Genomic DNA, 12,941 nt, shown 5'->3' on the forward strand with positions numbered 1-12,941 from the left:
TATTTGGGATGGGGGGGCACCCTTTGGATTCTTTCCATTGGTTAGATAAATGAAGACAATAACTGATACACTGCTTATTAAATTACATAAAATTTATTTGAAATGTTTAGCCCTTTAGGGAGGAGAAGACTTTAACAGCAGATGGAGTGTTAGTGTTTCTGCATCATTAAACAGGGAAGATGGACTCTGAATGGAAGAGGGTGGGGTAGGATGGGGTGGGGCAGGGTGGATGGGGCAGAACTCATACTTTGAAAAAAATTCAGTAACAGGGTCAGACAGGACATTCCCCCTAGACAGAGTATTCCCTATAATCTGCATTAAACACAACCCCTGGTCCCTTTTTCCCCCTCAGTCCTTGACTATTAGCGTCTGGAACAAACTGACCCTCAAACGGCTGATTCTAGCCCACGTTATTTAGAATTATCTAACAACGTGCTTTGTATTCCTTTAAACACCCGATTCACTACAGCATTTGGCGCCACACATTCAATGAGATTCAAACAATAAATAAGCAGTGGTTGAAAAGATACTACTTTTTTCTTTGGGAAAATAGGTTTCAATTTTCTTTGCTTGAGATAAACAATAAATCATGTTCTAGAATTACGACGCAGTCCCTCTCAGCTCGATCAGCATTCAAACATGTACCCAACTGACATAAATTAACACAACCCATCAAATGGAGCTGTGCCGAGACGAGTCAACGAGTTTGGCTGCTGGCACTGCTCAACGTTGCCCCCAGAGGCAGCAGTTTTACAAAATTATTGCTTCATAAGTTAACCATAAACAATGGTGGGGGAAATGATTCAATCGGTTTCCCTTTTTCCCTTTTATCTAAACCTACCAAACTACAAACCACAATGCAGGTGATGTAAAACATCGACAGACATTGGGTAAATGTTGCTGTGTGGTGTACTCTCAGCCAGCGAGAAGTGTTCCAGTGTTCGCCCTTCTTTTTTTTTTTTTTAAATCGATGCCAGTCAGTCTCAGCGGCAGTGGTGCTAACCTATCGAAACAAACGAATACAAAAAAAAAAAAAAAAAAAAACAGAACAAAGCACATTCATGTCTGTGGGTCAGGGTTAGTTAGAGGCGGTTACAGTGTCAAGGCTGATGAGGTTTTGGTTTGAGATGGTCTCCTCTTTTTCTTCTTCTGCTGCTGCTGCTTTCAAAAGTGGGGCGGAGTCATCATCCAACCCCGCCTCCTCCCGCCGGGCAAAACGTCAGTCTTTGTTGGACTTGACTTGGCCTTGCGGCGTAATGCTGAAGACGCAAATGTGCAGGTGCGCCGCGATCTGCAGGCATACACCTGTGCAGTAGCGTGTTAGGTCCACCAGGGACAGGATCTGCCACCCACACGAACAGAGCAAAGGCCACAGGAAAATAACACTGTTAGTTTTGCTGATTTAAAAAAAAAAAAAAAAAAAACCTGAATAAATACTAAATGGGTTCAATGTAAGGTGGTGTATGGAGCTGTACTTGTGAATGGAAATTATTTTAGCGTGGGACGTGATCTTACCCCAGCTATCCACAGAACAATGTACTCTTCAACATAGCTGTTGAAGTACTGGTTTAGAAACAGGAGTCCAGGGCCGATGAAGGCTGTGTCGTGCAGATGAAGCTCACTCTTGGTCATGTGTGCTATCTGGAATGGACACAGGTATGCATTGGAAAATGAAACAAAAAATTAAAAGAAATATAATTAAGTCCGAAAAACGTGAACATATGTTAATTTTGCAAAAAAAAAGGAAGGCAGGACTGACCACCAGCTTGTTGGAGATTTTGGCAATGACCATGCCAAAAGTGAGGACATACAGGCAGGGGTGGTGCTCAAACAGCTGGCTGGAAGACTTTTTAAAGATGATGAAGGCCAGGGTGAGGATCAGACCGATGTGCAGCCCTGGAGACAATACACTGGTGTCCTGTGGAAAGCATTTAAACATGACTAACACCAAGAAGCAGGGTTGTGTTTTATCAGTCCCAATCAAATCATTAATACAGGCAAAAAAAAAAAAAAAAAAAGTTTTCACCTTTAAATAAAAAAACTGGTAAAATAAACAGCAGTCATCTCTTGGCCAACGATTGCATTTCAGTCCTTTGTTGTTCCATTTGATGCTTGATCATTTTTTGGATTGATCTTGTATACTAAGGGTACTTTCACACATTAGTCTGTGAGTTTGTAACAATTCCTCATTGTTTTTCACAGAGAAAAAGAATACGTGCGAACCAACATGTGTATCACTTAACTTTCTCTCCACTTACTGGTCAGATGGGTTAACAACAAAAGTGAATACAGGAAGTAGACTATTATTTCTACGATTTTGAATTAGTTTAGCCTAATACCCACACCAAGAATGTAATCAATATTATGTTGGAACGTCTCTACAGGCCACTTACTGCAACAGTGGAGCCGTTTTTCCCAACACCTCCACTCAGGATGACCTGGAAGTAGTTTGTGCAGGAGAAGAGAAAGCCCCCGATGATGCCCATGATTGGGAACACATGCAGCTTCAGGCCAATAAGGGGCAGCTGAGGAAAAGGCACAGCCAGTTATTGAGAAAAAAAAAAAAAAAAAAAAAAAACAGCCAACATCGAGGCAAAAAGGGAACGCCCTCTCTACTATTGCTCTGGACCGGTGACGTATGTGAAAGAGAATTTTGGAGTCAATTTGGAGTCAATAAGCAATTTGAAATTTTTATGACCGATTACCTCTAGGAAATGTGGAAAAGGTTGAAGAAAGTGGGATTTCAGAAAAATAGCTAAAATAATTTTGTTGGTGATACCAATTTGTATATTAAGAACTATTATGGTTTAAAAAAAAAAAAAAAAGTCACTAATTTCAGAAACTTTTTCTATCTTATGTATTGATGTCCGAAATGACTGAATGTGATTGAAATGGAAAGGTCTTACCAAAATAAAAATTCTGAAATCCCATGTTTTTGCACCAAAAAAAAAAAAGGGACCTGGCAGAGGTCAGAAAAGTGGACCCTTCAGTGGGCCTCAGCTGGACTCTAAAGCAACTACATGGGCAGGAAGAGAGCGGGTCGGGTCCGGACCGGGTCTGCGGTTATCTGTACCAGAGAGCTGAGAGCATGCTAAGCATGATGGGGAAAGCCGGTGCGCACTGTGGTGACACCGTGACACTGTGGCGCCTGCTCATGTTCAAGGGTGACTTGGTTGCCATGGTAATAGTTACTCATATTTACCTTTTTCAGAGCTTGTTAGTCAAGCCTCCAGAGGCAGCACAGAGCAAAAGTGAAAGAAGGTTTTAAAGACTTGCAGTCAGAAAAGTGTGCTTGTTGAATTATGCGTCACGTTTGTGAAGCGGTGGTGTGTGTGAGTGTGTGTAGGACACCGTTTGGGAGAAAAACAGGCAAGTTATCTTTCGTTTTATCATTCCTCGGTGGGAAAGCATTGACGAGACGTAGCAGCCCTCATACCTCCGTCTCCCACAGGCTCACTCCACCAATCGCTGACATCACGTACATGATGACAATGGCCACCTGCACCTCTGTCACGTCAACCCTGAAGCAAGACACAATTAAGGAGGCTTAAAATCAAGTCCCTAAAGGGTTTCTACGGTCATTATTTGTGTTGCGGGGTGACCGCTTCCTTGCCACTCCACTCACAGGCCAAAGCGGAGCGTCCCAGACACGTAGGTCTGCCAGTGCGCGCAGAAGAACATGAACATGCCCACGAAGCCGCAGAAGAACATCCAATTAGGATACGCTCCGATCCCACAGCAAATACAGGTTCCCACGGCGACAAACACTGCAAGGGGAGGACAGACAGGGTGGGAGATGGGAATGCAAGCTGGACACAGGCGGCGGGGCATCCTGCTACACAGGGTCCATATAAATCCCTACGGACACGGTGACTGTGATGGTCAGAAAGAAAACTGACCTGTGGACACCGCATCACAGCCGTGGTCAAACAACTCGCCCAAGGCTGAACTGCTGTTGGTCCGGCGCGCCTGTTTTCCATCAATGGCATCCAGGGACTGATAGATGAACAGCCCCAAAGAACTCAGGAGAAAAGCCCATGATGGAGCCTGGACACAGTAAGAGGAGCACTCAGCTCAACATGCTCTATAGAAGACAAATGATGAAAAATTAAGGAATTCACAAAGGAATTAATGCTGTTGATGAATTATATTTGTTGTGATTTTATTTTTTATAAAAAAAAAAAAAATTAAAAAAAAACTTTTTCTCTCACAGTCCAAAACCACACAAGTGAAACTCAAGAAGTTATTCTGAGAACAAGCTCTTTAACCGGCCTTCTGTAATATAGACATTCCCCTTTATTAAACAAACCCTTTCACCCAGTATGGCTGTTATTGACAGACATGCAGGAAACTGATCAGCAATACGGTCTCACACGTTCTGGTAATGAATAAAGAATGTCTGCACTCTCGATTTACGTGACTGGACTCCATGTGAAGAAGAGCAGCCACAGTAATGATAAAACAAACAATCAAATTAATAAACAAAAACAGACAAACACTAGTGGCTGAACAGGCTAAATCCACACCACACATTTTGCTGGTGGTATCAGATTGTTAAAATACAAAACAAAATGTACCAAAAGGCCAATAAGAACAGACGCAAAATTAAAACAACAAGTCATTTTTGTTTCAGCGTTTATATCAAAGTCAATCTTTTATCTGCTTCTTAACTCTCAACTGTTCGATTTCGGTAAACGTTCTGCAGTGGATTGATAAGAGCTATAAAGTTGGGAGGTGGAAATTGTGAATATGCTATCTGTGGGCAGGCCACTTTTAATGGCGAATTATAAGCTGCCACGCAAAAGCCTACAATGTTCACTGCTATTAAAAAATGTGATTAATGTAGAAATATATATCCAGCTACTCTAGTGGCTGGAAATATCTGCATACATCGCATATATGTAGAGAGGACTTTTTTCAGCAGCGGTTACCAGTCAAATGCTGCGTTCGTTAACCAGGATCTGTCACTTTAAAAGCTTTGTTGACTATTAAAAAAACCCTTTCAATAAGGAAGCAGTAAAAACCAGGGTAGTATCGTCTATGAACCAGAATACCACAAAGTTACCAGTTCAAAAACCACTTACTGTGTCCCTGAGCAGGAGACTTGTGTCTCCAGGGTCCCAGTGTAACTACAGATTGTAAGTTACTCTGGATAAGGGTGTCTGATAAATGCTGTAAAAATTTAAGCAAAATAATAATAAAAAAAAAAAATCCCCCTAGTTTATGGTGATTATTTTTTATTCTTATTTCTTTGAATACAAAACTTTCATATTTCCCATGGAAACACAAGCCAATTTCTACATGACCCTAAACCTTTGAATGGTAGCATGTCTGTGTGGGGCCGATGGCCCTATTTCAGCAGACATAGAGATCCTCCCTCTACGACGCCATTCCTTTTTGCCAATTGGGCCAGGGGTTAAATGGAATCTACAAAAAGTAAAACACTTAAAATAATCCGATCAAGTCCAACCAGTCTTCTAAAAGACGCTGCCGACCTCTGACCTGTTGTTCTGCAGCGCACACTGGCTGCAACAGGTGTCCAACTAACAGTCTCCTGGAAATGTAGAATAAAATGTAGAGTTTACCCCACTGGTCAGATTAACAGAATGAACTGCCCTCAAACCAATCAGGAGGAAGGCCTGTGATGGAAATGATCTAGAGATTTTTTTTTTTTTTTGCAGCACCAGGACTACCTTTACCTTTGGCCTTTATCCTTGCTGATCCGAGATAAGATTTGAGCACTGCTGATTTGTCAGGAAACAGACATACACAAGTATAGACTATCTGCAGGGCTGTGGAATCTGGACTTTGCGCGCCAAACATCTGTGATCAGCACTCCAGAAAACAGGTAAAAATGACCCGACCCACACAAGCATCACTGATAAGCAGAGGCACATGTGGGGACAGAGGGCAATATTTTTACATTTAAACTGCAAAAATATAGATATTTTAGCACCAAATAAAACTAATTAAAATGCCTCAGTATTGCAGATGTCAATACAAAATGTACATAAGAACTTAAGTAAATAAAAGAGAAACCATTACAGGACTTCTCTATAATGCCTGGGCGCTACTTAATTTTGACCTCTGCTCTACTTTGAGGAAGTCTGGGTTTAATGTTACAACACAAGAGTTCCAACTAACACACACACACACACACACACACACCCCTGAATACGTACATATATACATATGGGGCAGTGGTGGCCTAGCGGGTAAGGAAGTGGCCCCGTAATCAGAAGGTTGCCGCCAAGGTGCCACCGAGCAAAGCACCGTCCCCACACACTGCTCCCCGGGCGCCTGTCATGGCTGCCCACTGCTCACCAAGCGTGATGGTTAAAAGCAGAGTGCACATTTCGTTGTGTCACCGTTTTCACAATCACTTCATATGTGTCATATATATATAAATAAAAAATAAAAAATGACACACACACATAATCAGCACTGAGCTGATGAGTTGTGATTTGGGACTGAAAAGAAAGAATATTTCATTAGTACAACTCTCAGAAGTCATGTCCCGCCAGCCACTACAGTCCAGGCGGCTGTTCCCAGATCAGCCGGACGCTCTCGTGATTTACAGTAAACACGTCCACGCACACAAATCCCGGCCGAACAGGCCCGGCGTTCGGCCATTTACTGAAATGACTGAAAACAGCAGGTAAGGTGTGAAGTTTGTGAGCCGCGGTCGGTCGGTCCGTCCGTCCGTCGGCGGTAAACAAACTCGCCGAACTCACCTCCTCGGTGGCGGTGGGGCAGTAATGGACCAGGACGAGCGTGGTGACCACGTTGATGAGCAGCCCGGTGATGGTCAGCGTGTTGGGCGCGACCCAGACGGGGACCTGCCGGACCAGCCAGTTCCAGTACACCTGGCACGGCGGCTCGAACAGCGAGCGGCCGGACGCGCTGTACTTGTGCGCCTCCAGGCGCTTCAGCTGCGCCGCGGACAGCGGCTGCGGCCACGGGCAGCGCGGCATGGCGCGGGAGCGGCGTCCACTCGGGTCCGGGCGAAGGCGTCGGGCGGGGGGGGTCCGGCGGAAGGCGGCGGGCGGGCGGGCGTGCGCGGGGCTACGCGAGCGGAGCCATTTTCACGCGGAGCGCCGCGGCGGCAGGAAGCGCGGCCCGGAAGGGAGCGCAGCCGGGAAATTTGAACCCGCGAGTCCGGCCTCGTCTCCGCTTCGCTTCGATTGATCGGCGACTGACGTGGCTCGCCTATTGACGATTTGCGCCATTTAAAAGGGCAGCTCCGAACTAGCTATCGACTGTCCATAATTATGACTTTCGTCGGAAATTCTTCGCACTGCACACGCACGAGCGAAGTGATTGTGAAACAGTGCGGCACAGCACACGGTGACACGACGAAACGTGTCCTCTGCTTTTAACCATAAACCCTGAGTGAGCAGTGGGCAGCCATGACAGGCGCCCGGCGAGCAGTGTGTGGGGACGGCGCTCTGCTCAGTGGCACCGCGGCGGATCGGGATTCGAACCGGTGTTCTATCATTTCGTCCTACTTATCGAAACGTCCTACCAAATGCAACCGCGCATGCGCACGCCCATAAATGCTGGGATGCTGCCATCCCATCCCAGTTTAGTTGGAGTAGTTCAAGGAAAAGACAGTGAGTGCAGCACCAAATACTTGTGTTTCTGAGCTATCAGGACATACCTGTGTTTTTTGGCCAATCAAGTGTTATAATTAATATTCAACCAGGTAAAACTCTTGTGGTAGGACAATCTGATGGGTGTTTCTGAGCTATCTCAACATACTACTTGTGGTTTATGGACAGTATAATTATTATATCAACAAGTTGAACATTGCAGAATTTGTACAGCTAACAGGAACAGTCGCTATAAAAAATGCAGGGCCGCTTCCTTAGCCGCTAGGCCACCACTGCCCCTAGTTTGTATTGAGGATGTAGAGAATAATAATTATCACTGTGAAAAGTGACAGTAATAGCAACGTACCACAGTTCGAGAACTACGGCAAGGACAACCGCAAGAACTGCAGAACGTGTGGGCAATATCGGTTCCAATAGAGAAGCGTAAAATTAAAAAGTAACGTGTACAATATGTGTATTTGGTTTGCTTAAAAAATTACTCAGTCACTACTGAAATGAAACCACATTTTAATGCATTTGGTAGTTCATCTGCTCACATCAGCCATGATTATGTGATTTTTTTTTAGGTGTTTGAGCAGCATAACAACTGTCATAAGAGTTCACTAGTTACTAATATCTCAGATATGACTAATGCCAGTGTTACTCCCATGCTTTTGTAACACAGATCGTCTGGTTAATTTATTTGAAGGATTAAGTAAATAATCAAGTCACTGACACTCTTTTACACATGTAAACGTTTATTTCAGCCATTATAAGATAAGGTTATTCTCTGGATGTGGGTGGACAAATGTGTGAGAGTCGTGCATGGACCTAAACCGGTTATTAAAAAAGCACAAATCAAAACTGACAATTCAATGAAGAACTCCAAAGCACTCCATACACAGAAATGGACTGTGATCTTTAAAAGGCATTTGCAGAATATTTAAGGTGTTACACTTGTAAATGACAATTATGGCCACCTTTTAAAAAAGCTAAACAAAAATAAATTAACACTAAAGTAAATGAAAGGAGTTTAATCTATTTTTTTTTTTACTAGCATGATCGTAGTATGAAATACAAGAGGCATGCATGTGAGATTCAAAACGGGAACTTTTTTTCAAGAAAGCAGATTAAATACCCAGTCGCAATCTGCATTTTTATGCTCACTACTGAATTCAGCGGCACTCTCTACACACAGCATGCCATGCCAAAACATCCCCAATAGACACTTCCCCCACCCAAAAAAAAAAAAGTGACAGGGTGCTAAGAGACAGGATGGACTGGTCACAGGTCTCTGCAGTGGTTGGGCAAATCGTCAGTCTGACCCCTTCTTCTCTGAATCCAAGCTTTTTGTCTCGTTCATGTACTTGTCGATTAGATGTAAGGGCACGCCTCTCTTCATGAGTTCACAGAAAGTGAATCCCCCTGAGGAGGAGAATGGACAAAATCCCTGTCAGATCTGCTGTATGAGGAGGGGGATAAGAACAAATGAGAATATTGGTGAGGCTTTAGGTCAATTCAATCTCAGGTTGAAAGAGGTGCAGGAATTTGACCAGTGAGTATTCAGTATCTGAGACGTTCTAGTCACAGGCTAGAGAGAATAATGGAAGAGAAAGGAAGGGCAAACCAGAGAACAGAGAGAGAAGAGGAAAGCCAGTCAGTATGGGAAAGGCCCAGGCTAAAGACGGAAGGAAAAATACTGAGGCTGTGAGTAAACCTACTGTATGCCTGCTCAGGCCTGCAAACCAACATGACATCATATTCTCTACACTTTTGTGGCTGTGGGGTAAAGGCCATTCTTCAGTCAGGGTAAATTCTAATCTTTGAATTAGGTGCATGAATAACTAAGCTACGTTTTCAATTAGAAGTTTGTCTAAACTCATTCAGTCTGGAAATTTGCAGACTAACCCCCCTCCCCAAACACAAACTAGTATTTGTAATATTATATGAGAAACATATTAAGAATAAATGCAAAATAATTGTCATACCATTACCATTTAATACTTATATTTAATATTTAATACTTTAATTAATATTTAAAAAAAAGGAACATTTATGTGCACCAATAAGTTATTATATTGTATTTATGTTTGTTTGTATGGCAAAACACAAAAAGAGAGCTTTTGGTGGACCTGTATTAGAATAATATGTATTTAACAAGTGAATGTTTAAAAAAAATCAGTATCTTCAAATGATTGACATTCTTGACTGGAAGAGAGTGTCTACACCACATGCTTCATGGGACGGGTCTAACCAGCATTTGCATAACTGCGGGTGAGTTTTCAGGTTATCTCCTTTTGGGACGAAAAATTAGACATCTTACCCGTAAGTTCCGAAATCTCTGTTTGAGGGAGGGCAAGGATCACTTACTGTACCCACCAAATTAACAGGGGAAGTGGTGTCCTAGCGGGTAAGGAAGCGGTCCCGTAATCAAAAGGTTGCCCCAAGGTGCCACTGAGCAAAGCACCGTCCCCACACACTTCTCCCCGGGCGCCTGTCACGGCTGCCCACTGCTCACCAAGGGTGATGGTTAAAAGCACTGGGTGCTGTGCTGAGTCACGCATGACAGTTAATCACTTTTACGTGAATAGCTCCGCTCTACCCCTGCTGAAGGTGTATGGGCAGCAGTAAACAGCTTGAGTATTTCCTGCAAAGAGCCGTTGCTTTCAGCTCAGTGAAATGAGACCCTCTCTCATCTATTTAGGCTAATCTGGAGGTTACTCACCTTTTGTGTGGCATTTGTTAGATGAGGAACAGACAGTGTTACCAGGACAACAAAAAGAAGCACACAAGCAGCACACCAGCCACTACAGGTAAAAATACCCAAGGGTCAGTACAGAAAGATAAAGCAAATATTTGTTAATTTTTTTTTTTTTTATCAATTGCAACTTACTATTCTATCAAATAATATGATATAGCTTTATTAAAGACAGAAATGAATTGCTGAGACAAACAGATGCCTTCACGCAGAACAAACTGTTGTTAACCTGTTCCATCATGTAATACTAGCAACTGCGCAAAAATTAACGTCTTTCATCTCAGTTAGACTTCAAAATGCTTACTGTCTAGCAATTAAGCTACTATCTCATTAAAAGCGAAGGAACTGTCTGTTCCTTTTATTGGCCACTGAAAAATGCATTATGACTGGCATAAGCTTCATATGTCAGAAGCATATGAAAGCTTACCTTGGATGAGAACATAAACTCACTACTCCTGAACGGGGACTGGGGAAGAGAAGAGAAAAGTGGGGTTAACACACACACACACTTGACATGAAGGAGTTATATGTGCCCAAGTGGAGCGATCACCAATTTTAGTTATGAAATATTCGATGTAGAGGAGTTAAACACATACTGTAGGAAACATTGTCAACCGCCTGAGAATCCATGAAGAGATGAACATGAGATTGATGAGTAAATTAAAACGAAACAATTGGGATTGATCTGAAAGTTTTCCAGTCAATTCTAAAAATGTTGCATAAAAAGATCTGAACTAAAGAGATGACAGCTCAGTTATAAATGCAGTATGTATGGGGAATCTATATTTTACTATGTAATGGAATGTGATGTACATTAATGTTTATATTCAGAGAGCTGGGAAATGATCGTGCATCTCACAAAAGTGACACCTCCTCAATATGTTGTTACTAAACAGACTGGATATGTAAAAGGCTATAATAACTGTAGACAACATTGGAAACAAATGGAAAGACGAGAAGACCCTTCATTGGATGGGTTCCTGCTGTCAGATTCCCCTCCTCTTCTTCATTTGGTGGTGCCAGGGACGCTGTGAACTTCAGCCAGAGTAATGCACATTTCAACATAATCACAGAAGACACTGCAAATGAGTTATGAACCCTGCATATGCATACACACCAACACTGCATTTCCTACGGTTATAACAAAGACCCGCATGACTGTCATCAGCCCATACTGACCTTTAACCTCAAGTTTGCATTCCACCTGTGCTTCACCCAGGTCATTGATAGCCTTGCAGGTGTAAACACCGCCATCAAAAGGGCTTGGCTTGCGGATTTCCAATGTGCAAACGCCCTGGTTGCTAAACATCCGATATCGTGGGTCATCAATTATCATTATCTTGTTCTTCATCCAAATCACTTTGGGCTAAGGCCAAATGGCAACACAAAAAGTACATATAGATGAAATTGGTATACAATAGTATACAAATGTGAAAGCAGTAACTGATTCGTTTACAACACACTTTCAGTACACTTATGTGCATTATTATAATTAAGCTTTTAAATGAGTGTGAGTGTACCCTGAATGTGTGTGTGGGAGTGAAGGGGGCATGTACTTAAATTTAAACGTGTAAAACCTTGCATTGCTCTATTCAGCTCTGGGAAATGCTGCAGACAAACAGGGACAGGGGTGGGGGTGTCAGTGGATTTCAAGGAAATTCTGATTGGCACCCACAGGCGCCCTGTGTTGCCCAGACTGTACTTTTTGCATAGTGGGATCTGTGTGGTTCGGTCTGCAGCAATGTTAATGAAATGTCGCTCCAAACGTTACAAAGCAACTGGTTTATTGTATTTTTAAATGTATTTATTAATTCCTCCCCAGTTTATACTTTGGTCCCTATGAGATTCAGAATAATAAATTATAGTAAATTTTTTTTTTTTCCTCTACAGGCAGCCTACCTAAGCCTGCAGTCAGGTTCCAGACGACCTTATCTGCTGGATGTGTTTCATACCACAGTTACACTTAAAGATCATGTGTGTGTCACCTACCCGTGGGTTGGCACGCACGCTGCAGTTGAGTGTGGCATTGTAGCCGGCAATGGCAAAGGTGTCAACAAGCGGCTGAGTGAACTTGGGTGGCTCTGTGAAGTCATAGTCGATGTACTCAGGGTTCTTCAGCTGGAGGCCTGGACGAGAGTGACAGCCAGAGGAAGAAGACAGGGAGGAGGAGGAGAACGGGGAGGAAGAGGAGGAGGTGGAGGAAGAGGAGGAGGAGGCATTGGAGGAGGAAGGAAGGGTAGAGGGGCGTTGTGCATGATACGGGCTAAGAGCTGTATCATGGGGGTATAACCCTTTGTGTGTGATGAGGAAGAGACAACAGCAGTTTTATTTCGAAACGGTCACCAGCAGCTGTCACATTTTATTCTTTTATTTCTCTGAAAAATATGTTAAATCTTACACAGGGTATATGATTTAACATATTGTACCAAATTGACACTGAGGCTGCATGTTGGGCAGCTTGTGTGTTTCTTCTCTGTGAAAATGGGTCCAGACTCCTCCTCTCTTATTCCGATTTATATTTCTCAAAAAACGGTTTCGAACATATAACATATTCCAAGTTATTCATAATAACTCATATCAAGGACCGAATC

The 12,941-nt window shown here is 43.0% G+C and overlaps 2 protein-coding genes across 9 annotated transcripts in view; both read right to left on the minus strand.

Annotated features, from left to right (window-relative positions):
• Positions 1-77: 77 nt before the first annotated feature.
• Positions 78-7,299, minus strand: chpt1 (choline phosphotransferase 1). Its single transcript, XM_028954356.1, has 8 exons — positions 6,735-7,299; positions 3,900-4,047; positions 3,626-3,767; positions 3,437-3,521; positions 2,394-2,525; positions 1,760-1,918; positions 1,516-1,641; positions 78-1,342 (listed from the first exon to the last, which is right to left on the minus strand). The coding sequence occupies exons 1-8, from the start codon at positions 6,972-6,974 to the stop codon at positions 1,220-1,222; spliced, it is 1,155 nt and encodes a 384-aa protein (XP_028810189.1). The 5' UTR covers positions 6,975-7,299; the 3' UTR covers positions 78-1,219.
• Positions 7,300-8,329: 1,030 nt separating this feature from the next.
• Positions 8,330-12,941, minus strand: part of mybpc1 (myosin binding protein C1) — a 29,471-nt gene continuing 24,859 nt past the window's right edge. For 7 of the 8 annotated variants that reach the window (XM_028953799.1, XM_028953801.1, XM_028953800.1 and 4 more), the window contains 3 exons: positions 12,340-12,476; positions 11,530-11,716; positions 8,330-9,017 (listed from right to left, as the gene is read on the minus strand). In XM_028953799.1, the coding sequence (XP_028809632.1) occupies positions 8,908-9,017; positions 11,530-11,716; positions 12,340-12,476 (434 nt within the window). In that variant the 3' untranslated portion in view covers positions 8,330-8,907. Of the gene's footprint in view, positions 9,018-10,777; positions 10,817-11,529; positions 11,717-12,339; positions 12,477-12,941 lie in introns of all 8 variants that reach the window. The other variant, XM_028953803.1, reaches the window with a different exon arrangement.

This window comes from Denticeps clupeoides, chromosome 15 (assembly GCF_900700375.1).
Source record: "Denticeps clupeoides chromosome 15, fDenClu1.1, whole genome shotgun sequence".
Taxonomy (NCBI): domain Eukaryota; kingdom Metazoa; phylum Chordata; class Actinopteri; order Clupeiformes; family Denticipitidae; genus Denticeps; species Denticeps clupeoides.

What these genes read in the sequence shown, in the direction of transcription:
- chpt1 (XM_028954356.1), bottom strand. Translation starts at nt 6,974, where the DNA reads ATGCCGCGCTGCCCGTGGCCGCAGCCGCTGTCCGCGGCGCAGCTGAAG. An exon ending in GGGACGCTCCGCTTTGGCCT is followed by an intron (nt 3,522 to 3,625) that starts GTGAGTGGAGTG and finishes GTCTTGCTTCAG; the next exon opens with GGTTGACGTGACAGAGGTGC. An exon ending in TTGTTCTGTGGATAGCTGGG is followed by an intron (nt 1,343 to 1,515) that starts GTAAGATCACGT and finishes TGTGGGTGGCAG; the next exon opens with ATCCTGTCCCTGGTGGACCT.